The 24251-nt window shown below is 43.1% G+C and overlaps 1 protein-coding gene across 3 annotated transcripts in view; it reads right to left on the bottom strand.

Annotated features, from left to right (window-relative positions):
• Positions 1-5791: 5791 nt before the first annotated feature.
• XPO7 (exportin 7) overlaps positions 5792-24251 on the bottom strand; it is a 40616-nt gene continuing 22156 nt past the window's right edge. For 2 of the 3 annotated variants that reach the window (XM_049631510.1, XM_049631511.1), the window contains exons 14-28: positions 23698-23833; positions 23111-23184; positions 21888-21968; positions 20906-20969; positions 20390-20498; positions 19320-19426; positions 16685-16773; positions 15869-15976; positions 13430-13512; positions 12990-13204; positions 12609-12747; positions 10402-10562; positions 9189-9287; positions 8398-8525; positions 5792-7397 (exon numbers count right to left, since the gene is read on the bottom strand). In XM_049631510.1, coding sequence (XP_049487467.1) covers positions 7304-7397; positions 8398-8525; positions 9189-9287; positions 10402-10562; positions 12609-12747; positions 12990-13204; positions 13430-13512; positions 15869-15976; positions 16685-16773; positions 19320-19426; positions 20390-20498; positions 20906-20969; positions 21888-21968; positions 23111-23184; positions 23698-23833 — 1687 coding nt within the window. In that variant the 3' untranslated portion in view covers positions 5792-7303. The remainder of the gene's footprint in view (positions 7398-8397; positions 8526-9188; positions 9288-10401; positions 10563-12608; positions 12748-12989; positions 13205-13429; positions 13513-15868; positions 15977-16684; positions 16774-19319; positions 19427-20389; positions 20499-20905; positions 20970-21887; positions 21969-23110; positions 23185-23697; positions 23834-24251) is intronic. The other variant, XM_049631512.1, reaches the window with a different exon arrangement.

Below are 24251 nucleotides of genomic sequence, written 5' to 3'. Positions count from 1 at the left end.
CAGGGGAGGGGCAGAGAGAGAGGGAGAGAGAGAGAATCCCAAGCAGGCTCCATGCTGTCAGGGTGGAACTGGACTTGGGGCTCAAACTCCCAAACTGTGAGATCATGACCTGAGCCAAAACCACGGGTCAGACTCTTAACCAACTAAGCCACCCAGGTGCCCCTAATAGTTTTAGTGTATAGAAATATACTATTTGGTTTTCGTCTACTGACCTTGTATTCTGTGATTTTACTAAATTCACTTATTAGTTCCAGTAGCTTTCTGAACCCCAAATCATGACATTTATGAATAGTGTTTCACTTCTTCCTTTTTGTACTGTGCACTATTAATTAACTAATTAATTAATTAAGTGCCTATGTGCTCTGGTTAAGACCTGAGGTACAATGTTAAATAGAGGTAGTAAGAGAGGGTGGCCCTTTCCTTGTTCTTAATCTTAGGGAAAACATTCACTCTTTCACCATCACATTCTGTTGGTGGTAGGTTGTCATAGATGTCTTTTAATAGGTAAAGGATGTTTCTTTTTCTTCCTAGTTTGTTGAGACTTTTTATCATGAGTATTGAATTTTGTCATGTGCTTTTTCTTTATCTACTGAGATGATCGACATTTTGTCTTTCATTTTGTTGATACAGTGAATTATTTATTGGTTTTCTGAATCAAAAAATTGTTTTAGAAATATTTGGTTTTCTGTTTTTAGAGCGAGAGAGCAAGCACACAAGTGGGGGAGAGGGGCAGAGAGAGAAACAATCTTAAGCAGTCTCCACGCTCAGCACAGAACCTGACACAGGGCTTGATCCCATGACCCTGAGATAAAGACCTGAGTTGAGATCAAGCATTCAACTCAGATGCCCCAGGTTTTCTGAACGTTTTAAACCGACCTTGCATTTCTAGGATCAATCCCACTTGGTCATGATGTATTATCTTTTTCATGTATTCTTGGATTAAGTTTGCTTATATTAAAAATGTTTGCATTTACGAGGAATATCATTCTAAAGGTTTCTTTTTTTTCTTTTAACATCTTTGTCTGGCTTTCATAAAATGACTGGCAAGTGTTCCCTCTTCTGTTTTCTTATGTTTTGTGCAAGAGTAGGGAAGTGTCCTTGGATCAGAGTTCAATTCAGGCTCACCAAGAGCTCTGCACTCATCCCTGCATTGTCTCATGCTTACTCTGCCTTGACTCAGTTGCTGCCCCATTCTAGAACCTGAGAATTCTATTAGAATCCTCTATTCTTTACTCTTCACATCCAATTGGTCACAAAGTGTGTTGATTCCAACCTCCACCCCCTACCTCCCCAATCTTTCTTAGCTCTCCCTCCACAGTCCTTGTCTTGGTTCAAATCCTTATTACCCACTAGCTGATGGGTTAAACAAAGAATGATCACTAGCCTGCTTTGCAAAGTAGCCTCTTGAAACTTGAGGCTTTTAGGATCAAATACTAACCTCTCTCTCTCTCTTTTTTTTGAGAGACACAGAGAGAGAATGAATGAATGAATGAATGACAACCTGAGCGGGGGAGGGGAAGAGAGAGACCGGGTCATAGAATCCTAAAATTTTTTTTAACGTTTATTTATTTTTGAGACAGAGAGAGACAGAGCATGAACGGGGGAGGGGCAGAGAGAGAGGGAGACACAGAATGGGAAGCAGGCTCCAGGCTCTGAGCCATCAGCCCAGGGCCCGCCGCGGGGCTCGAACTCACGGACCGTCTGAAGTCAGACGCTTAACCAGCTGAGCCACCCAGGTGCCCCAAGACCGGGTCATAGAATCCTAAACAGGCTCCAGGCTCTGAGCTGTCAGCACAGAGCCCGGAGGCGTGAGATCATGACCTGAGCCCAGGTCCGACGCTTAACGTACTGAGCCACCCAGGAGCCCCTAAATCCCAATCTCTTGTGCCCAACCCCTCACTGACATGTGCACTTTCCTTTCAGCCGTGCAATTTTTGCACCCTCGAGAAAGGTACAAGGTGTACAATGCAGCGGCTTTTTGCACTGCCTGAATATTTTCCCCTGCCTTCTTCCAAACGGCTTATTCTGATAGGGCTCGACTTGGGGGCAGGGGGTGGGCTCCTTGGTACTCCCAGAGCAAACTGAGCCTCCAACGATCACCCTTTTTAGCCCGTTTGCCCACTTCATTGAGTCCTTCCCAGCCATGAACAAGTCCTTGAACAGTAACTCTATGATTATTACTGCAGATACTAGGTGTGAAGCCACGGTGCTCGTGAACTCGAACCCCTACAAGGCACAAGGTTGGGCAGAGGTCCGGGCGCCTTAGTAGCCCAGCTCCGCCTTCCCCAAGAACGTCCCAGGATCACCCAGCGGCCAAACCCTCCTCCAACCGCAACCAAGAGCCGCTGAGAACAATTAGGAGTAACGACTGCGTTTGCGCAGGGCGGCAGAGGCGGGGCAAGCGACGACGCCGAGGAGATGCCGGAAGACAGGGCCTATGTGCGCAGGCGCGACGAGGACGGAAGGAACGCGTGGAAGCTCTTCCGGGGCGCGGCGGTTTGTCGGGGCGGGCGTACGGGGTCGGGGTGAACTCTACTTTTCTTCTTCGTGAGGTCAAGGGGTTGATGTTAGCGGCTTCTACTCGTTTCCTTTCGGTATTGACTGTGGCAGCGATGGAGATTAACCCGCCCGTACCATGCTGCCGGGGCTTCAGCCAGATTAGTCCCAGCTACTCTCCACTGTTCACCTGCCATCTGGTCCCGACTCGTAAGGAGCACATTTTAGCTGCTGAGGGGAGAAAGGGGGGGCTAGGAATATCTCAAACCTGAGTAGGCCGTAAGACGTGGGGACAGGGACAGTGGGGAGCGACTCCAGAGAGGAAGTGGGGTTCTACTTGGGGTCTTGAAAACGGCAGGTGGGCAAAGGGCATGGAAATTTAGACTGAGAAGAGACGGTTCTGCAGACGGGGAAAGGAGGTAGGATGCACGAGATAGGATGTGGAGGCAGATGCCTAGTTGAAGGGAAGGGTTCTACTGCAGCGTTTGTAGCCTGGTTGGTAAAGTTATAACTTGGTTTGCTTTGTGGCCCCTGTCCCACACGGCAAGGTGTTAAAGGGTAGGCCCTGGGCTTACTGATAAATAGAAACGATAATGGTCTGCTCTCTTAAAAAGTGGTTTCATTTTTGATTTTTCAGTTGAATTAATTCAGCCTCTAGAGGTTGCTTTACCTTCATTGCACAATATAATCAGTCTGTAAGAGCTGAGTTTTTTGACTTTGAGAATACTGTTCTTAAATTCATCCACCCTTTTACTTTATCAGACTGTATAGTGGCGTGAGCTTCTCGAGGCCAAATCTATTTTCCAGTTAGTTTTTGTCTCGAGTTTGGTTGTCCTCCAGACCTTGAATGGACTGAATGTGTTATCTAGTAGCAGAAGTTAGGAGATTGCCCACTTGTCCCTCTTCATTCCTTTGTAACGGATAATGGGGTGGTTTGGCCCATATAGGTAATGCTGTATGCTTAGATCTATTATAAATTGTCTTCATGGTTATCAAACAGAATTAAAAATATAATTGTGATGCCTGTGTAACAATGTAAGTACTGTTCACTATGCTTTGTAGTTAGTTTGTGCTCTTGAGGGATCTTATGCGTAAGAGTGGGAAGTGAATTTGCCTTGCACATGATGTTGTTTGCTTTGGAGTTTCCTTTTCTGTTGCTGACCATCAAAAAGGTATTTGTCCTGAAGTGGATGCTAAGTATTTGGTAAATGAACAGGTAGCAACAGTCAGGCTACCCTGAAAACCGTAAGGGTTCTCTGAGGAAGAGGGATTAATATTCTAAGCTTGATCCCGTCCAACATTCTGATCATCTGATGTCTCACGGTCTGGCAGCTGATTCATTTAGTTGACCCACTGCTCCTGAAATACACCAAAGTGGCTGACCAGTGAATTCCAGGGTATCTAAGAAATTGCAAGATAGATGTAATGGACCCAGGAGACAAGCTACAGAGGCAAGAATTCTTCGGCATTCATTACCTAGCACTCAGTTGGTAGTTGTATTAATTATGGTTGGTGTGTACATATTTCAAATTTACTTTTGAAATATCTGGAGTAGGGCTTTTAAAATGTTTACAGACATTTATGGCTTGTGCAGGTTCCCTGTATTCTCTTTGCTTTCCTTTTTTGTCGTGGCACTTGGCACTTTGGCAGCATTGGAAGGCAACTTAGGTGTGTTTGTAGATCTAGCCAAAAATCTTGGGTGGGAGAAGGGTTGGCTGGTGGCAAATGGATAGAGAGAGGTGCTTTGGTTCTTTACACTCAATTCCTGTTATTTCATGACATTGGGTTAAAGTCATATCAAAACTTAAAATTTGACCCTGGGCCAAATCCTTCTTCATCTGTCTGATTTATACTTTAGTGGGAATAGATAACCCTTATTTAGGCAGAGACAACAAAAAAACATGTACATACATAATACAATTTAGTCATCTGCCGTAAAGACTTTAGGTGTTTTGTCAACGTAAGGTATAGTTTGTGTAAGAAAACACTGTCTAAAGACACCTGACTTGACAACCACAGTCCCCCAGGATAGCCTAGAAACTAATAAACAACTCTTTTTAACTGAATAAAGCCTGCACAGGACTTTGAGGGGAAACCAAAGTTTAAAGATAACTGACTTTCACATTTATTAAGATGGGTCATGTTCAATTGCTAATTTGACCAGAAAAAATATCTTATTTGGCTTTTTTGGGGGTGCCCCCTCTTGTAACTGTCAAGAAAGGAATAGCTTTACTGTTTAAAAAGTTTAATGTGGTTGTAGAAGATTTTAACTATGGCAGTTTGTCATGACTGGACAGCATTAGGGCTGCACTGAGGAGATCACCATGTTTGGTGAGTCTCTTGCCTCTAAAATTGTTTTTGTGGAAGGGAAAGGAGGGCTCTGCCATTTTGCTGATCAAGCAACATCTCAGGATAGCTGGGGCAGAGGAGGTTTTTCAAGTACCAGTGAGAAAGTTATTTTGTCTCATTTACTACAGAATTAGAATTCCAGGTCACTGGGGCATGTGACTGGTGTGTTTTGCATATTAATGAAGCCTGACCATTTTATATTTCTCTTAGGCTTAGAGATAGACTTGGCTAAGATAAATCCATTCTATTTGCCTTCTGGTCATTAGAATGCAATGACCTGCCTTCAAAATAACTTAGGACCAAGATACCACCCAGAACACTGAAACAGCAAACATAGGTAGCAGTACATCTAGATAAGGTAGACAAGAGTGGCACTCTAGAGCCTGTGATTCATTGCATATAAATCTCCGTTAAGATACAGTGTTTCTGGTAATTAAGTTCTCTTATACCTAGGTACTACATAGTATGGGGATGAGAAATAGCCCTCATTAACTATAGGGTTCTTCATTTGATAATTCTGGCCCATGAAGCCTGCATAGTACAGTGAAAAACTTACCCTTGAACCTGTCAGGGTCTAATGAATGAAGCCCAGCTCACAGAAGAGGAGCGGGGATCAGGACGTTAACAAAACTGGGCTTTCTGCAATCATTACTTCTTTTCCGATTGCTAGTAGAGGTAGAGTGGCTTCACTCTTGTAGTTGTGGACATCAGCACTGTATGTATCTATATATATTTATATCTATCTGCATAGATATATCAACTAAAACAATCATACTTTTAAAAGAAATGGAGTCAGACTTAGTTGAATGAGAAACAAGCGAATTTTACAAGGGTGAGACGAACCTGTCATTTACTGGCTTTTAAGAATGTGTGTTTCAAGCATCTTAGTGTGTTTAGAGTGAGACGTGTCCCTATAGACACACTAGACTTGATCGCTGAAGCCAGGTCAGTAGAAACCATTGAAGTTTATTGGCGGTCACAATGCTTACACTGTATGCAGCAAACACCCTTACAAGTCTATCCGCAACCTGATCACGCAAGAAAGGATTCACCACACAGTCGCCAGAGGAGAAGGAAAAAAAAATTAACAGGCTTGTTTCTGGGGGTAGAGGAGAGAAATAAAGATAAAACCTAATTGATGAGTGTCCCATGGGCAAGAGCTGAACTAGAGATGCGTACAACTAGCAGCAGCAATTGTGGAAAAAGTACAAGGCAAATAGCTTTCTCCATTAATTTTCTTCTGTAGGTTAATTTTTTTAATATTCAAAACATTTATTATGGTTTTTATTTTATAAAAATGTATATTTTTAAAGGGTGGGAGATTGTTAAATACTTCATGCTAGGCAGACCTTGTTATTAAGAACCCCTCCACTGTAGTAACTTCCTCCAGTTCATACATTCACGAGTGCAGGGTACATATATAAATATCCACGCGCACACATCCACACACACTGCCTCAAGGGCTGGGGAAGACTCAAAGTTATCGGCCATACAATCAGGCCTCTGGTGGACTCATCCAAATCGCTCAACAGGAGAGCAACTGGCTCAATTCCTTCTCTCTGGTCTCTACCTTTACAGAGACTGAGAACCCTAAATCATAGAGTTACATCCGACTTATAAAAGCAAGAGGCATCTGTCTGAGGATGAGGATAAGCAAAGTGGGAAAAAGGATGAAGCTAAGAACACCAAACACTTTTAGCTGGAGTTGTCTGTCACTGCAAGAGGCCAACGGACCTAGGGCAGCATCTACGGTTGAAGGGGAAGGATGGTGCTCCACATGGCTTAGAGTTCCTAATAACAAGGGTAATACAGTAACAGGAAGTGATAATTTTGGGGGCAAGGAAAGGGCAATAAGAAAAAATATACATTTGGAATTTTTACCTTTTTTTTTTTTTTTTGCCTCTCTACACTGTGTCACTAAATATATCTCTGCACGTTCACACATCCTCGTCCAGTAAAGCTTCAGGCCACCAGAATACACATTTTTTTCTCACTCGCATACACAACCCCTCACATCAGCATTGGTGCACTAGACTCTGTAAAAATTTTTCAGTCACACTTTTTGTTTTTAAACTTGAGTCAATATAAACCTTGTTCAAAATGTTATGAAAAAATGTACATGTTTATACAAGGCAGGTTGTGGCAGGACACTGGGGGTTCCTCCCCCACCCCCTGGGGTGGCCCCAGGAGGAGGGGCTGGAGTCTCACACATTTGTGTCTCTATCTCCTCCCACCACCCTTCCCACCCAATCCCCCCAGGAACCAGCAGCGCCCTGCCCCCTAGTGAGTGCACTCACATCCCTATTCCCTGGGGAAGTAGCCAGTTGACCTTTGCCATTTTCCCCACACCCCTGGTGGAGGGGGCCAGGATCAGCCAGGCCCTCTCCCTTGTAATTGTTTGCCCCTCTGGGCCAGACCAAAGGGACGCTGCTCTGTACAGGTAGAGTCCAAGGAGGTGTCAGCTCATCATATCATTGCTATTCACGCCGTAAGTGGAATTCTTCATCGAGTCGTTGACTTCTCGACGGAATGCTGACAGGTTCTGGGTGAACCTGCAGAGAGGATGAATTGTAGGTTGAGGGAGCAGGGTGGAAGGGAAAGGTCTTTGCCTAAAACATTTCTGGCAGAGAAGTGGCTACTGAAAGGCAGAATGCATGAATCTAAGGTCAGTTAACCTCGGTCTTAAGAACTTAAGGGAAAGTTGAGCTAGTTTTGCACCCCTTTCTACCTGACAACCTTGTGGTAGACTTGGAGATCTGGTCAAATCTGGGGCTTTGAGGGCCACCTTGAACTCGTGACAGCACAACAGGAAAATCTGACGGAGGTGGGAAGTAACCCTCACACAGTGAGGGTGTGAAGAAAATGAAGCTATCTCCTTTCTTAATGCCGGAGACCTGTCCAATATGGTAGCTGCCAGCCTCACATGGCTGCTGAACACTTGAAATGTACCCAGTACAACAGAAGAACTGAATCAAATTACATGGAAATTTAAAATTCTGTTCCCCAATTGTATCTTAATTAGTTTTAAATTAAAATGCCATTTTAAAAATGAAATCATATTTAAACATGAATTCAGGGAAACCTGACATTCAATTCAGTTACTGGACAATTTCTAAGTATGTTCGGTATACTTGAATATGGGAATCTACTTTGTCAACTGTAAATTTTATGAAGTCTAAATACAAATCAAGCATTTCAAATGAGTAGTTAGCATCTGAATTAAGATTCCCTGTTAAATGTACAATATACAGAATCTTGAAGACTTAGTAAAATAAAAAGAATGTTAAAATTCTAAATTTTTAAGTCTGGATTACACATTGACATAATATTCTGCATACATTAAGTTACATACAATGTGTTAAAATGAATTTTGTCTGTTTCCTTTTATCCCCTTTTAATGTGGCTACTAGGAAATTTAGAGTTACTTATGTGGCTTGCTTTTCTATTGGACAGCACTGCTTTAGATGGCCTCTAAAAGACTGTTAAGGAGTGTCCTGTTTCGAGGACTGGAGAAACTGCCTATGACTTTTCGGCAGGGCTCTCTACACTCACCTGTCTCTATTTTTCGTAAGAAGATTTCGCTCGATGCCTTCCATCAGGTTTTCAAAACACAGATGCATAGCCTGCTGCTTCTCTGGTGGCTGGCTGTTCACGATACTGTTCCTTAGGTCAGAAAAATACTGTGGGGCAAGGAGTGAGACAGGGTAAGGAGAGATGAGGCTTATTAGCCTTCCCTCTTCTGCAGGGTGGAAGGAATGTTCTTCTCCAACAAGAAACAGAATTATCTACCAAAACTGGGTGCCTTTTTTGATTCAAGCAAGTACTTGCCAGATAATTTATCTTCATCTTACTTAAAAATCAAGAGTTTTAAATTTGTAAACACTCTAAGGGTCATCTGATCCAGGTTCTTGATTTTATCTTATCTTTTAAGTAATCCCTACACCCAATGTGGGGCTAGAACCAACAACCCTGAGATCAAGAGTTCCATGCTCCACCGAGCCGGACTGGTGACCCGGATTTGGTTTCTTTTACAGGACTCTCTAGACTTCCTTATATTTGTTTGTGGTAGAGCTGAGCTAGAATTTAGGTCACAGGTGGTCTGATCTCCAGGTATATTCCCTTCTGGTAACATTTCCTCAGCCTTTACCTTTGTCTGAATTGCTATACATGGTGACTTCTAACAGTTAAGTGATTATGTACTTGTCAAACCATGAACAGAACATGCTCAGCAAACAGGCTATCTTCCCTCTGCTTTACCATCATGGGGTGTTCCTATAATGTTCCTCACAGTGCCCTGGCAAATGATAGCTAAATGTGTCTGCCCATGCTTCTGGCTCTCTTACCTTTTCATTAAGTAGTATCAAGCCGAGTAGGGGCCGAGACATAGACCACTGGTTCCTACAGTCTTCAAAGATGATGATGTTCAGCACCGTTGACAGCATCTGGAAATGGAGAATCTGAGGCAGTGACCTAGTGGGTAGCTACCCAAGATAGAATTATAGATTCCAAACAGAAGAGTTTATTGGGTTGAAGGCCTCTTCTGTCTGGAGTAAACCAGGCAAATAGTTTATGAAGTTTCATTTTAATCTTCTATTATGAGGTAAATTTTCTAAGGTATTTCCTTTCCTGCTTTTTAAATTGGTTTAATAATTCCTTTAAAAATGGACCTTTCCAGTTCACCTTGTTTTCTGTGGGGAATGGGATGGGTCACACAATGATCATACTAGGTAAAATCCCTTTGCACTGTAGCTCCCCGGTACTTGTCTGAGAGGAGATAGCTTTTTTTTTTTAAGTTGTTTTTTTTAAATGTTTATTTTTGAGAGAGAGCAACAGAGGATCCCAAGCAGGCTCTACACTGACAGCAAGGAGCCCAATGTGGGGCTCAAACTCACAAACTGTGAGATCATGACCAGAGTTGAAGTCAGAGGCTTAACCGACTGAGCCACCCAGGTACCCCAGAGACAGCTTTTATAACATTTTGGGGATGTGATACGAATGTGAATTATTTCAGTTTCTTTAGAGAATAATACAAAGGTGAGACTAATAGCTAAAAGCTAAATAATTCCATTGATCCCCTTTCCTTATCTATTTTTATCTATTTTTGCAAATCTTATTTTTGCAAAGATGCAGCATACAAATAAAACGATGGCAAACATATGGTTTGATCTCTGTGTGGTCAGTTATTTCCCTCTGTCCTGCATTCCTGTTCCCACTTTGCAAATGGGAGTAAAAGCTTTATAGCTGGGTGCTGCTAACTTGTGCCCCGCTTATGGCAACAGTCATTGCTGTAGAAGGAGGACAGGTCCAAGGCATAGGGGTAGGTGTGACACTTGGAAGAACAACTCAGACAGAACCTGATTTTTTCAGATTGTTTCTGTCTGATGATTGCTCAGCAAACTCAAAATCCACTGTAATTTTAAGGTGTAAACTTCACTTCGGCAGCATTATCCTGGTGAGACGTAAGACTCTGCATCTTGCTTGGCCTTTCCTCTCCCCCAGAGAGGGTCTTCCACTGTAGAACACCCCACAATGCCTCCTAATGCTCATGTTCCTTACCTGCTGGATCATCTCTGGATGCTGCTGCATGATATGCAGAAAGCGGTCACTCTCCTGGTTCAGAGGTGTCGTCCTCTTCTTGGTGCTCCGTGACAGTTGCTTAAAGAGGTATGTCACGATGTGGTCCAGGCAGGAGCAGCAGCCTGTGCATACCATGGTGTCTGGAAGAGGGGCAGGGGCGGATTAGAGCAGGGATACGCAGCTGCTGACGGTGACCCAGGAAAACATGGGTTGCCCTTAGCCGAGATCCCATAGAGGCAGAGGTACCCCGGCAGACTGGGAACTGCACCCGTTTCAGTCAACGCCTTGTGCTGGGTGTTTCCCATTAGCCTCTCACCCTCATCAGATAGCAAGGCCCGATCCTAAGTCTGAGAGTGTGTGTATGGTGATAGACAATATAAATGACTGATATTGACATTATTGACTCAGGTGGTATGGATGTAGGTCTTCTGCTTCATTAAAAAATAACGAACAATTTAGTATAGCAAGTACTTCCATTGTGCCGGATATTGTGCTAATAAGGACCTTGTAGGTATTATCTCTTATTTATCGTCTTGAGAACTCTGGGAGGTAGGTGATCCATTTTACAAATGAATAAACCAAAGTCTAGAGATCATATTGCTAATAACTGGACCGGCCGTGAGGAGAATCCAAGTGTGAGTTGTTAAGCCTCTGCTCTGAGTTACAGGGGTGGCACAGCTTCGCACTGCCTAGCAACATTCCTGGTCTGTCAGAGGACCCGTATTCTTGGTTTCCGAGGCATCCTGTGGGAGCTACAGACCTGTCTGTGTAGTTTATAAAGGGGACACTGCAGCAGAGCTTGCAGACCGCGCTCTGACCACGTGAGGCACAGGCCAGGGCACTGAGGGATGAACCCTTAAATGAGTCAACCATTCTGTTTCTGTTTATACAGAGGGCCCTCTATTTTTAAGGAGCTATAAAACAGCCTTCCAAAGCCAGGTTGGATCCCTTGGCTAGACTGTCCTAGATATGCCTCTGCACCCTGCTGGAGGTAAATGTGTATCAAAGGGGTGGCAGGGAGGTGTGGATGACTCACCATGTAGGCAATCCAAGTCATCCAATATGCATTTGCAATATATGGTGATTATTTTGCAGTTGACTTAATCCTCCCATTTACGTTCTGCTCAGCGTACTACAAAAAATGTATTTTTGGGGCACCTGGGTGGCTCAGTCAGTTGAGCATCTGACTTCGGCTCAGGTCACGATCTCATAGTCCATGAGTTCGAGCCCCGCGTTGGGCTCTGTGCTGACAGCTCAGAGCCTGGAGCCTGCTTCAGACTGTATCTCCCTCTCTCTCTGCCCCTCCCCCCAGCTCATGCTTTGTTTCTCTTTGCTCAAAAATGGATAAATGCTAAAAAAAAAAAAATAAATAAATAAATAAAAAAATTTCTTCTTTGAACACATACACACCTAATATACACCTATTAAGACTGCTTGAAGGTACCCAGGAACAAAAGGGTTGACAGGAACCAGATGGGAGTAGGGGGAAAAACTTGTGAAGCTGGCTGTGTGAACACCTTCCACTGCCTCCAACTGCGGTAGGTTAGAATCTAGACATCCAGATACTACGGGTGCCTTTGTGCCCTCCTGCCCCCCACCCCCCGCCCCCGCCATCTCTTTCCAGCTCTACTCCCCCCACCCCCCTTCTCTTCTGCACCAGTGTACCCACCATCTGAATTTCCTGATTCTTTCTGGGCTGTAGGTGCTAGTAGTTGCAGTTCCTGATGCTGGGAAGCCTCCCCACTAACCTGATACTGCCCATTCACCTTTTTGGTTTATGCTTTGATATGAATGCTTTCAGCCAGGCCTTGTCTGACCCCCACCTCACCTCCTCAAAACTAGTTTAGGTATGCTTCCTGGCAGCTCTCTCAGCACTCCGTCCTCACTGTAGTAAGCAGAAAAGTGTAGGAAATAGGCAGTTGTCTATGTGTCTGCCTCATCCACCAGATAAAAAGCCCCTAAAGGACAGGGACTATGTGTTGTTAACTACTGTATCCTTAGTGTATAGCACAGTACTTGGTCCTCAGGACAGGGTCAGTAAATATTTGCTGGATGAGAATGTACTCATGAATCTTATACTCTCTGTGGTTAAGGCCAATTCCCCCAAAGCAGTAACCCTTTTGGATCCTGGGGCAAAATTCTCCTTTTCTGTTAAGTGGTTAAAACCAACCGACACGGGCACTCACCAAGTGCAGTAAGTCCTTCAGAAATGGAAGAGAGAATATACATGATGACATGAGGTTCCAGGCTTGCAATAAAGTTCATGTGGTCCTGGGTCAGGACTTCCAGTAGTGAATAGTAAGACTGGCTAAGCTTGGGATAATCCTGTGGGAAAAGAGGACAAAAATCAGGTTAGCATTGTGCACCTCCATATACAGGGAGCAAGATCTTAAATAAAACAGCTCAGTTCCCTTCAGATGGGAAGACAAAAGAGCTAGCTGGAGCTAGTGTAAGCTCTCCAGAGAAATATTCAATCAGTGTTGGCAAAATAACAAAGAAAACCGCCAAACAAAAACACGCAAACAAGATGAGGGGCTCAGATCTTGCCAATGATGCTTAAGGCTTACCAGGAGGTCACTATGGGGAATAGAGAGGAGCAGCTTGATGAAGGTCTGTAGAGCATTGTCCAGGGCATCGTCTCCATAGAGACGGAAGACTCCAAAATTGACATAACTCCCACTGAGGGCAGCCTTCAGCATGGAGAAGCAGATGGAGATGCCCTTGAGCTTCAGTGCATAGACCTGATCCTTTGGGACCTCTCCTAGTGTCAGGATGCGATTGCCTGAGTGAGTAGACAGACACGTGGTAATATATTATTTATTCAACCACATTGTAACTGATAGTTTCTGTAATGAACTCAACCCTCTTACTCAAAGGCCCTTGGTGTCAGCTGGCACTGTAATACTGTCCTGGTTATTGCCAGGGCTAGCCTGAGACCTACACTGCATACACTAGGGTGACTGAGCTGGAATTCACTCCCAAGGTTATGCTCCTCTAAAGCCCTTACCATACATTGTTATCATCTTGCTTGTTTCTCTGAAGAGTAAAATGCCATTGGGGGAAGAGACGTCAAATTGGAGCCGCTGGGATCTGAGCAGAGAACACAGAAGGAGAAAAAGTCAGGGGTATGTTGCTGGAAGACTGGGATACTTGAGGCTTGGGTGATTCTTTTTGCACTAAGATGTTCAGATTACCTATCCTAACATGGAATAACTAAGTTAAAGATATTTAACCTGTGACAGAGCTTGTATCTTGAAGACTAACACCTAGACTCAAGTTCTGCTTCTCAAAGTGAAAGCATTTAAAAGAAAAAAAGTGAGGCAGATGAAATTACTCTTAAAATTGTCCATTTTGATTAAAGTATAGTTTCTACAACAGTCATTTCTGACGAACTCAAAGCTCGTCAGACATTAATCTACATTTACCTTTATAGCTTTGGTGGCAACTAAGGGAGGGTACAAGCACTATTACCACTTTATAAAAGAAGAGAGGCAAAGGGACTGCGAATGCTACAGGACAAAGTAGGTGAGGCAAGCATTTTAAACAACTTGAGTTCTGGGGTGCCCAGTTGGGTTTGGCTCACGGTTTCACGGTTTCAAGCTGCATCAGGCTCTGTGCTGGCATCTTGGAGCCTGCTTGGGATTCTCTCTTTCCCTCTCTGCCCCTCCCCCACTCATGCTCTCTCAGATAAATAAATAAACTTGAAAAATAAAAAACAAAAACACTTGAGTTCTGAGTTCCTGACTGTTCTCTTGACCAGAGCACCTCTTCTTTCGTTTGCTCCACCTTTTAAATGAGCTTCTAGTTGGTCTTTTTAATGACTCTAGTTGGTTAAGGCCTCATACCTAACAGTCCTCCTTGATTCTTCTTTCCTTTCCTCCCCACACTGGATCCATCAAGATCTAGCTCTACAGTATGCCCTGAATCTATCTACTTCCTGTGCGGTCCTTCTGCTCCCACTCTTGTTCCCCCAGTCTCTTACTTCAGAGTAGAGCGATACCTTTAAACAAGGTAAACAGAGATCATTTTAATCCCATGCATAGAAGATTTCTGCAGCTTCCCACTGTAATGAGAATGCACTCGTCCTCACTACTGCTGTCCTAAGTTGCTATATGACTGGGTCTCTGCCGGCCTGTTTGACTTGTCTACTATGGCCTCCCCTCATTTGCCATGCTCCAGCCAGTGGTATTTTCTGTCTCAAGTCCCCGTGAGCTCATCCCATCTTAGGGTTTTATAGTTGTTCTCACTGTTTAGAATGCTTTTTTTTTTTTTTTTTTAACGTTTATTTTTGAGACAGAGAGAGACAGAGCATGAACGGGGGAGGGTCAGAGAGAGGGAGACACAGAATCTGAAACAGGCTCCAGGCTCTGAGCTGTCAGCACAGAGCCCGACGCAGGGCTCGAACTCCTGGACCGTGAGATCATGACCTGAGCCGAAGTTGGACGCTTAACCAACCAAGCCACCTAGGCGCCCCTAGAATGTTTTTTCCCCTTATTTTGCTGGGCTACCAGAGTCTTTCTTGTCATTCAGATCCCAGCTTAAATATCACTTTCTCTGAAAGGCCTTCTCTGACCCTCTTCTCCGTCAATTCCCATTTTATTAACTTTTTTTTCATAGCACTTACCATTATTTGAAATGATTTTCCATGCTTGTTTTACTGTCTTTTCCCCTGAATGTAAAATCTAAGAGAGGAGAGGTTTTGTCTGACACAACAGCTAAGAAAGTGGCTGGCAAAGACTAGATGCTCTCAAATATTTATCTTGTAAATGAGTAACTCTTGATTATAAGCCTGATGGGAGGCTACTGTCACCCCTCAGTAAGGCAGTTTTAAAAATTAATTATCTCAGGTGTGCCATGAAAGGCAGATACACAGACCTGAAATTCTAGTGAAGTCAATGTGCCGGATTACTGTTTTCCTCCATCCCTAAATTTTTCAGCGAATCTAAAATTTGGTATTTTGGAAGTCTCTCTTACTTTCTTCTTAAGTAAATCTTTACCAATCCAGCTGCAATCTCCCAAATAGATACCTTTCTTAAAACGGTATTCTAATGCACCCGGCATCATTCTCAATTAGTCCTTCTGAAATGAGAACTTTGAAATGTGGTAGGCATGGCACCATTACTAAGTGTTAACTTTTATATGTGGGTGGCAAAATCAGAATGTTGGTTGCCAAATTCACTTCTTGTAAGAATGGGTATCTTGGGGCTCTTTTCAAGGTGACTTATTTCCTGCAAGCAGCTGTGGCTTTGTGTGGCTGGAGCACCCTTTTTCCAAACATACAAAAATATACATACGTGAACTTTTATAGATATTTTTTGCAAATTCTATTAGCAGTGAGTCTTATTATCTTTCACAATCTGCCCAAAACATTAGATGAAATAATTTCTCCTAGAATTCTCTCGGGTAAAAGGGCACTTGTGCCCTTTGAAAATTTCCTCTTGCTTACCTATTATGAACTAATTCAGCCATGAGCTTGAGCACAGGTGTGGTACAAGCTGGATCATGGTACCATAGCTCAATTGCCCGCTGGAGAATTGGCATGTAGGATGGATATCTGTAAATGAAAAGCTAAGGAAAAATTCTGAATCCAGAAAGGTACAGAATTTAAAATAATCTCTCCGCATTGGCCAAGCACAAACTGTCAAGTTAAAGTTCTCTAATTTCCTGCCTCCTGCTTGTTAATCTTGCAGTCTTTCTAACCAGACTGTGTGTTCTTAAAATTTTCATAGGCATCTAATAATGTGCTGTAATTTACATAATGATTTTCTTCTGAAGAGCATAACGTATTTCATATTGTTATTTATCCTCTTATCCCTTCGTGACAGGGAAGCAGCTATTTCCGTTATATAACTACTGGAGAAACAGGCAGTCAGATACGAAATGATTTGTTCAAGGTTATGAATCCAAGGTTAGGCTTTCTAATTCCTAGGGAAGCTGTCTTTTCTTAGTAGATCGAAATGTCTCTTTTTTCTAAGTGTGGCAAAATTCACATGCAGCAGCTCCACAGGCATTTTATATCTGGGGCCCAGAAAAGAAAGTGGTAGGAAACGACCTCGTTCATTTCCCCATCTCTCTCACGGGAGCAGGTAGCGCTATGCCATCACACCACTATGGAATGGGAGCTTATGAGTTGCCTTTGGGGGCAACTCCTTGCCTTCGTAGCCTCCCTAACGCTGCCCACCCTCATCCCCCATGACTACACCGCCCATCCACCCTCCAGTTAAGGCTTGCAGTAGCACGCTCCTGGTCTGTATTAGGATACATCCACTCAAACAGCATCATGAAACTGGTCTTGGCATTGAAGGCGAAAGCTATCCCTCTCAGGTCTCTTACTAGGCCAACCAGAGTTCGCTGTAGTAGAAGGCAAAAGTAGGTTAAAATAGAAGAAAAACCAAACCTATAACTACTTGATGGGGATTTCACAAATGTGTAATCAAATTCTTCCACCATTCAACAAATACTCCTTCCCAGATATTCCGAACTGATCTCTTCCCTACTAGAATGGAATCTTTTCACTTAGAAAATTAGTTTTGTAAGCCTGTTATCTACTAAGAAAAAGCAATGGTTCCTGATCCATCACAGCAAAAACAGAAGCTGATAAAGTTTTAAGACACTAATATGGTAAGTTCTAAGTAAAAAGGAGAAGAGCAAAAAAGCTTGATTGAAGAAGAGTTAGGAAAAAAGAAGATAAAAATGGCCAAAAAGTCCACACAAGAAGAGGCAGAAGGACCACATATCTGAAAGGTCTGGTACCACACCTAGTTACAAAGGCATCAGCACCACAGGAAATCAAATGCAGATCCTGCAGGGAGGAAACACAGCAACCTCCATCTTACCTGCCCTGGTTGGAGGCCCTGGAAATAAGACTGATGTGTAAATGTTGGAGGGTAAAGTACACTTTCACAGTGAAAGAGATGGAGGCCTAAGAGGCAGATACTTGTGCCGTCATACTGCTAGGTGGCATGAGGGCCAGGGTTAAGACTCATACCATCGAGACTCCAAATCCTCTGTTTCTCAGTAGGACTTTTACTTGTCCCGTGGGCCCTGAACAGCAGGAAGACTGCTTTTAAAAGCTGATAATCAATAGGCTCAAGGACATGGGAACATTTGGGTGTCCTGACTCATTTGCCAAAAATGACTGTACTTCTGGGGCGCCTGGGTGGCTTAGGCAGTTAATGTCTGACTCTTGATTCTGGCTCAGGTCATGATCTTAAAGTTCGTAAGATCGAGCCCTGTGTCGGGCTCTGCACTGACAGCCCTGCTTGGGATTCTCTCTCTCTCCCTCCCTCCCTCCCTCCCTCCCTCCCTCCCTCCCTCCCTCTCTCTCTCTCCCCCTCTGTCCCTCCCCCACTCACACACACACACACACACACACACTCTCTCTCTAAATAAACAAAACAAAACAGACTGTACTTCTAACAGCCTGCTTTAAGCAGACAATTCTCTTCCTAAACTGATACCATAACTTGTCTTCAAATCTAAGACACAGCCACTTTAAAAAACTTATTACATGAGGTGTGACAAAGATGTGGAAAATGCTTGCAGTTCGTGGCCAAAATGGTTCTTTTCATTAATTTCACCTGCTTTGTATGGAACTAAAGTGATGGGGAAAAGGGCTGCTATTCAGTGATATCCCTCAATTATCCTTGGTACTGGTTAGTACTCTAGCTCAAGTTACTGACATGCTCCACACTAAACTCAACTCTGAATAGTACCTATCTCAAAACACTGGTAGAAAGAGGGGAGACAGCCGGGCAAAGTGGTGTTGCTCCGTGACTTCCCTGATGATTTAGAGACAGAAAACTAAGAGGCTTTCTAGAGAAGAAAACAGAATTTTAGAATATTAGGTAAAGCCTGGCATCTTGGGGCAATACTTCTGGCTATTTGGTGACTATAATTCAGCTTCAGCATCATTATGAACACTGCAAAAAAGTCCTACGTCCTACAAATATTAATAGCCTAGTATCTTCTGGTTTTGGTCCAGAGATCTATGGACAAGGAGAGCAGGTATGTGTGAAGATGAGGAGAGCAAAAATCAAGAAATGATAATTCTGAGAGCCAGAAATCAATAACTAAAGGTAACTTTAAAATTCCATATATGTGGAAATTCATACACCCTTCTAAATGACTCCTGTCAAAGAAGAAATCTTAATGGAAATTAGAAAATCCAAAGAATTGAATGAAAATGAAAATGTTACATACAAAAACTATAGATTCTGGAGGCCTATTTCATGACAGTGTTAATATACTTAATGCTATTCAACTGTACACCTAAAAAATGGTTAAGCTGGTAAATTTTACATTATGTAAACCAACATGTGGAATAATATGCCTAGAGGGACAGTTATAGCTTTAAATGATTACATTAGGAAAGAAGGAGGGCTGAAAAGTTAGAATGGAAAAACCCCAAGAAAAACATATGAAAATAAACATAAAGAGCAGAACTGAATGAAGTAGAAAACAAAGATACAACAGGGTTTTGTTTTGTTTTTGCAAAGACTAACAAAGTTGACACATTTCTGGCAAGACTGATCCAGGAAAGAGAAAGCACAAATATGCAGTATTAAAACTGAGAGGCGACACATAACTAAAGATACAACCAGAGATCAAAAAACAATAGGAAAACACACAAAATAACTTTATGCTACTACATTTGAAAATGTAGACAAAAATCATAAGTATTACATAAGAAAACACTTTAACATAAAAACAAAAGACTTTATAAATCTCTACTGGTTTGTCGATTTCAAAATCCCAGGAGCCCAAGAGATTAAATAGAAGTGAAATCAGTGGGAAATGTATGGATGAGCACTATTTTCTGTAGTAATAGCTAATCTAGTTTCTGTCAGGGGCTGCCCAAAAGCAGAAACTGGTCAATCAGTGGGTGAAGGACTCACCTTTGCCTCTTGCTCGTTGAAACTATTAGTGCTAAACATCTGGGCCACAGCCTCAAATGCGGCTGTGAGTGGCAGCATGAATTGCTCATACTGATCTTCATCCTCTCCTGAAAGGTAAACAACCCAGGGTGTGACTCCAATATAAAAAATTCAAAGCTATGCATGCAAGGAAAATAAGATGGTATGAAAGATGAGCAGACCCGAGGATAATTCAAGGGGGCCCCTTTATCATCCCCACGGGTATGAGTACTAATTTCAGAATAAAATATATAGAGAGAATTTTTAAACTAGAAAATGGCCGGAAGTCATCCAGTCCAGGGATGTCCACACTGTGTTTGACAATACCAGAGATTCCTATGTGTATGAGGTACTACGTTTTTATTTACTTCTCCTTAAGTGACAGCTGACAGTCAGTTAAGAAAGGACCGAGTCTGGTGTATGAGAACCTGATGAGACTCGTACTGGAGTCAGGTGCCTGTGGAGGCTCTCTTCACACTTCTCTCTTTTCACTAATCTTCCATAAACCTGGAAGGTTCTGTAATGTTATATAGTAGGATTGAACTTAAATAGCTCAGAATGAAGACAAGTGCTGCGTTTCAGTCATTAGTTGACCCCAAACTGCTAATATCACACGGCAGCTACAAAGGCTCTTAAGCCTTGTGGGTTCACATGTGCTAGTGAACTGGGGGGGGGAGGGGGAGAGGTGGGCATGAAAAGTTGTGTTGACTGTCCTGGGTGGGTTGCACCTTCATGTGGGGTAGAGGGTTATCTGGCCAACAACAGGCATTTAGGCCTCAATTCTCTTAACTTTCTGAGGACAAGTATGAAATAGGTTTTAAAAATCACTGCACATCAGATGAAAACTTCTGGCACATATAGTTCTTCTCTTCCAGTTACAGGGACCATTATAGCATGATCTGTTCTTGGTGAAATCAGACCGTTATTTCAGACAGTTTTGTTACTGATGAAACAACAAAAAAGACCTCCCCCACACCTAGTTTTCCATGCTCAAGTAAGAATTTAGAACAATGCCAGACTACTACGCGAGCCTCTAGGATTTATTGCAGTACCTAAATCCACCATGAGGAGACGCCCAAGTGCCGTGTAGAACGTAGTCCGACACCTCATGTCTGTCAGATTGGACTGATTGTTAATACCCAGAAATGAAAAGTGCTCGCTCTATTAAAAAAAAAGAAGACAAGTTAAAAAGATAAAGACATGGGTCACAGGCGGAAGGCAAGCCAGGAATTTCAGAATTACTGAGCCGTTTCAAGCTAATGGCCACATCATCATTCCTTAAGGGTATGAGTGGGATTAAAAATTTTTTTAATGATTGTTGTTATCTACAACTAATTTATCTTTCTATGAATAATAGTAGGCAGCTTCACCATAATTCAGATAATTTGGATTCCAAAGAGCAGCTCAGATGAGAGTAAGTGTGATCTGGCAGTGTGAAGGGAGTCAGGGAGCAGTCTCTGGCTGTGGGGGCACTATGGACCTCAACTGAAACATCCCTCTTATATGGCTGAGGAAGTGTGTGTGGCTGGCTGGAGAGGAGAACCGGGAAGAAGTGCTAAATCACTCACCGTGTGATTGTTCAGCATGAACTGTACCGCACTAAGCTTCACTAGTTTCCTTACACTACTGTATGTGAAGACAAAGAAAGAAGGTCAAGGAAAGTGTGTGCAAATGAAGAATCTTTAATGCAGAATGCAACTTTCTAGGATAAAGTAGCTTCTTTCTTGGCTATGAATTCCATACCCAGATTATCTTATTTTCCTTAAGCACTTGAATATAACACCTGCCAAATGGGGGGGAAAATGTGTTTTCTTCTAAGCAGTATTTAACTGATTGATGACAGAATACCCATACCAAACTCCTATCTGTAAGAAAAGAGATAAAACCCAGCAGTTCCCCCCCAAGAATCATGAATATCCTAGGACAGCTTTTCTCACTGGGGCTTCTAAGAGCAAATTAAGCCCTAAATCCCTGCCTAAGGCATCCATGGTGTGTGGTGAATTAGGTTCTCTCTCATGCATTTAGAATGGCACTAGTTACGTACAATCTTAAAAGTCACTAATTTTTATAGGGTTTAGTCTCTTGTAGACCCCTGATTGTGGAAGCCTGCCTCAAGAGCAATTCAAACTTTATAGTAGACTTGGTCCAGCCCAAGAGGGAATACAGTCACTACTTTTACTGCAGGGCCTGGAATCAGGCTGCTTCTAGCAACAGGCTGACAATCAAGGTGGACTCTGTCATCACTGGGGATGCAAAAATCATGGCCACAGAGTGTATACTGATCAGACAGCTCTGCTATGTATTTCTGGATCTTAGAGATAACCAGGCATAAATCTGTAGAAACTGTTAGCTTATGGGGTGGCTCCTATTTGGAGTCTGGAATTCTCCCTGGATTCTGTGTGGGTATTGGCTTTGGCTCCTAGGAGAATGGAGAATACCTGAGCACACATAAAGCTAAATTAAAGTGGAAGCAGCAGGAGGCCATGATTTCTAAGACTGTGGCAAGCCACAGTTCCTGCTGTGCACAGAAACCGGCTTAGAAAAGGATATCCAATGGAGAGATCATTGAGAAGCTGTAGTGTCTTGGAAGTGATTGGTTCACAGCGGCCCCAGTACTTCAGGTTGGTGATGCTGGAGGACAAAAAGAAAAAAAAAGCAGGAGATACTTTTGATTTGCCTGGTTTCCTTGAGGGTTGGAAGAAGAAGAAAATCATCCACCAAGAGTCACCACACATCTGCATCACCAATTCACAGACATCACAACCACAAAAAATGGGTATAAAATCTCCATACTTACATTTGGTTGACTAGAAAAATTATCCTTCAGATAATCTTCACTACTTGGTTCCAAAGCTACACTGGCCCATACCCAGGCCCTTGGAATTCTGGGGCACTCCAGGGCTGATTTCTGCAGCAAGGGTAAGAGATTTCTGCGGCAGTGATAACATGCAGACGTATGCAATTCTGCACCTGCGCCATCCACTGTCAGCTGCAGAATTCTAGTAGCCCTTGCTTCCGGGTTCTTGGCTGGCAGAGTCCTTTAGACCCCCTTTGCTTTTTGCATCAAATTATTAACCAGCTCATGAATATGGGTGTTTAGGATTGGGATGGCTGGAAGGGGAAAAATGTCACTTTGCACACAGCCCTGGGTAAAATATTTAGCTCCTAGTTGTGTGCTTTGAGATACTGAGCTCCTAAAAAGGGGAAAATGTAAACAAAGGGGGCAAAACTTAAAAAAAAAGAAAACAAACAAAAAAAGGGCCAATTAGGAGCTCCAACTTTGAAGACAGTTCAAACAGCACTAGATTTTGCAGATTCAAGACTCTTCAAGAGTGTGATAGTTCTTGAGAGGAATAAGCCTGTTTTAAAGTGGGGCTCTCCTCCTGGCAGGGGGGGGGGCGCACACCTAGTGGAAATCAGCACCAGAAAACGAATGCCTACTCTGGGCATCTCTGGCAGCAGGGTGATTGGGTGAGAGGCTGAGCACCTCTGGGGAGGGATGTCCATTTTGCTAATGCCATGACAGGGTTTCACCGGTGATTCCAGAGGCTATAGAGGAGATTCCACATGAACAAAATTAAATCCTTGCCTGTACAAGCCTGGAATGCTCTGGGGCCGGGCCATATCTCTAAGCACAGCTTGTCACACACTCAAATGCACAATTTTCTGACGCAAACGATCAATGCTGGAATACCAAGGCACTGGCAGCATAATGCCAAGATCACATTTTACAGTTGCAAGGGACTCTTGCTGATGGCAAGCCAAACACTTACATTTTTCCTATGAAGACGCTTAGGACCATGGTCTCATCATTCAAGCCCAGAACTTCTGAGAGTCGGCGGTACAGCTGGTGTTGTGTTAAGGGAAGAGAAAGTAATCAGAAAATATGGATTAGAAAAATCACATCTCAGTACTGTGTTTGTCCTTATTCAGGGGTAAGATGTGGGAAGAAAATGGACGAAACTGTAGGGGAAGTCTTTGTTGAAGGGATTAAGCTAGTTTCGAAGTATTACTTGACACTGGATAGATGCTGAGCTATCTTACCAGTCCCCTTCGACCCTGAGATTATAAAGACTATCAAAACCTTCTGCTGTTCTCAGTATCAATTCATGTACAGAAACTGAGAATTGCCAGTGTTGAGACCAATAGATGTTTTGACTGGCCATTTGTTATGCATAGGGAGCATTAGAGAGATGGACCCAATTCTTTGATGAATCTCTCAAAATTCTACACATGAAGAGGAGACATGTGGACTATCCTGATACTAAAACCTGTGTCTGAATTGTTATCAGATGTTTCTTAGTTAGCAATTCCGCAAGCCCAAGTGAGAAAGAAGTAGAGCCAACTGAGAGTCTGTTACCTTAGAGGATTTTTGCACCTGGTCCCCAATGTAGATCTTACGAAACTGTTCAAAAAAGCTCAGCATGGCCAATTCTAGCTTCTCGTTACCCGCTTGAGCCAAGCGAGAATCTGTCAGGTTCATCAGTTGGAGCACCCTAGAGGAAGAAGAGCAATGATTCTCTCAACAGCAGGATATCCTGGTCACTTTAGAAAATCCAACCTACCCTCCAATGGTCATATGTGTCTCCTCTCCTTACCCATCCTATCTAAAAGGCATTCTCTACAGGCTCTATGCTCTGCTGAGAGAACAAAATTCTCCATTTCTGCCCCCATAGGAACCATAGCCAGAGAATGAATATGAGTGTCCGGTTGGATGTTTAAAACTTCTAGTCCACTGAGACCGCAGGCTGAGTCAGAACTCATAATTAGCTTAAAAATAGTGGACCCTACCCGCCCCCGACCAGTATTGGGGTAACGGTCTTCCTGAAACTTCTGTGAGACCTTGAGTAAAGCAATTTATTTTCTGAGTCCCAATTCCTCACCCATAAAACGAGGGAGACTGGACTAAGCCCA

This window comes from Panthera uncia, chromosome B1, assembly GCF_023721935.1.
Source record: "Panthera uncia isolate 11264 chromosome B1, Puncia_PCG_1.0, whole genome shotgun sequence".
Taxonomy (NCBI): domain Eukaryota; kingdom Metazoa; phylum Chordata; class Mammalia; order Carnivora; family Felidae; genus Panthera; species Panthera uncia.
Note: the sequence above shows the minus strand (reverse complement) of the source record. Positions and strands in the feature narration are given on the sequence as shown.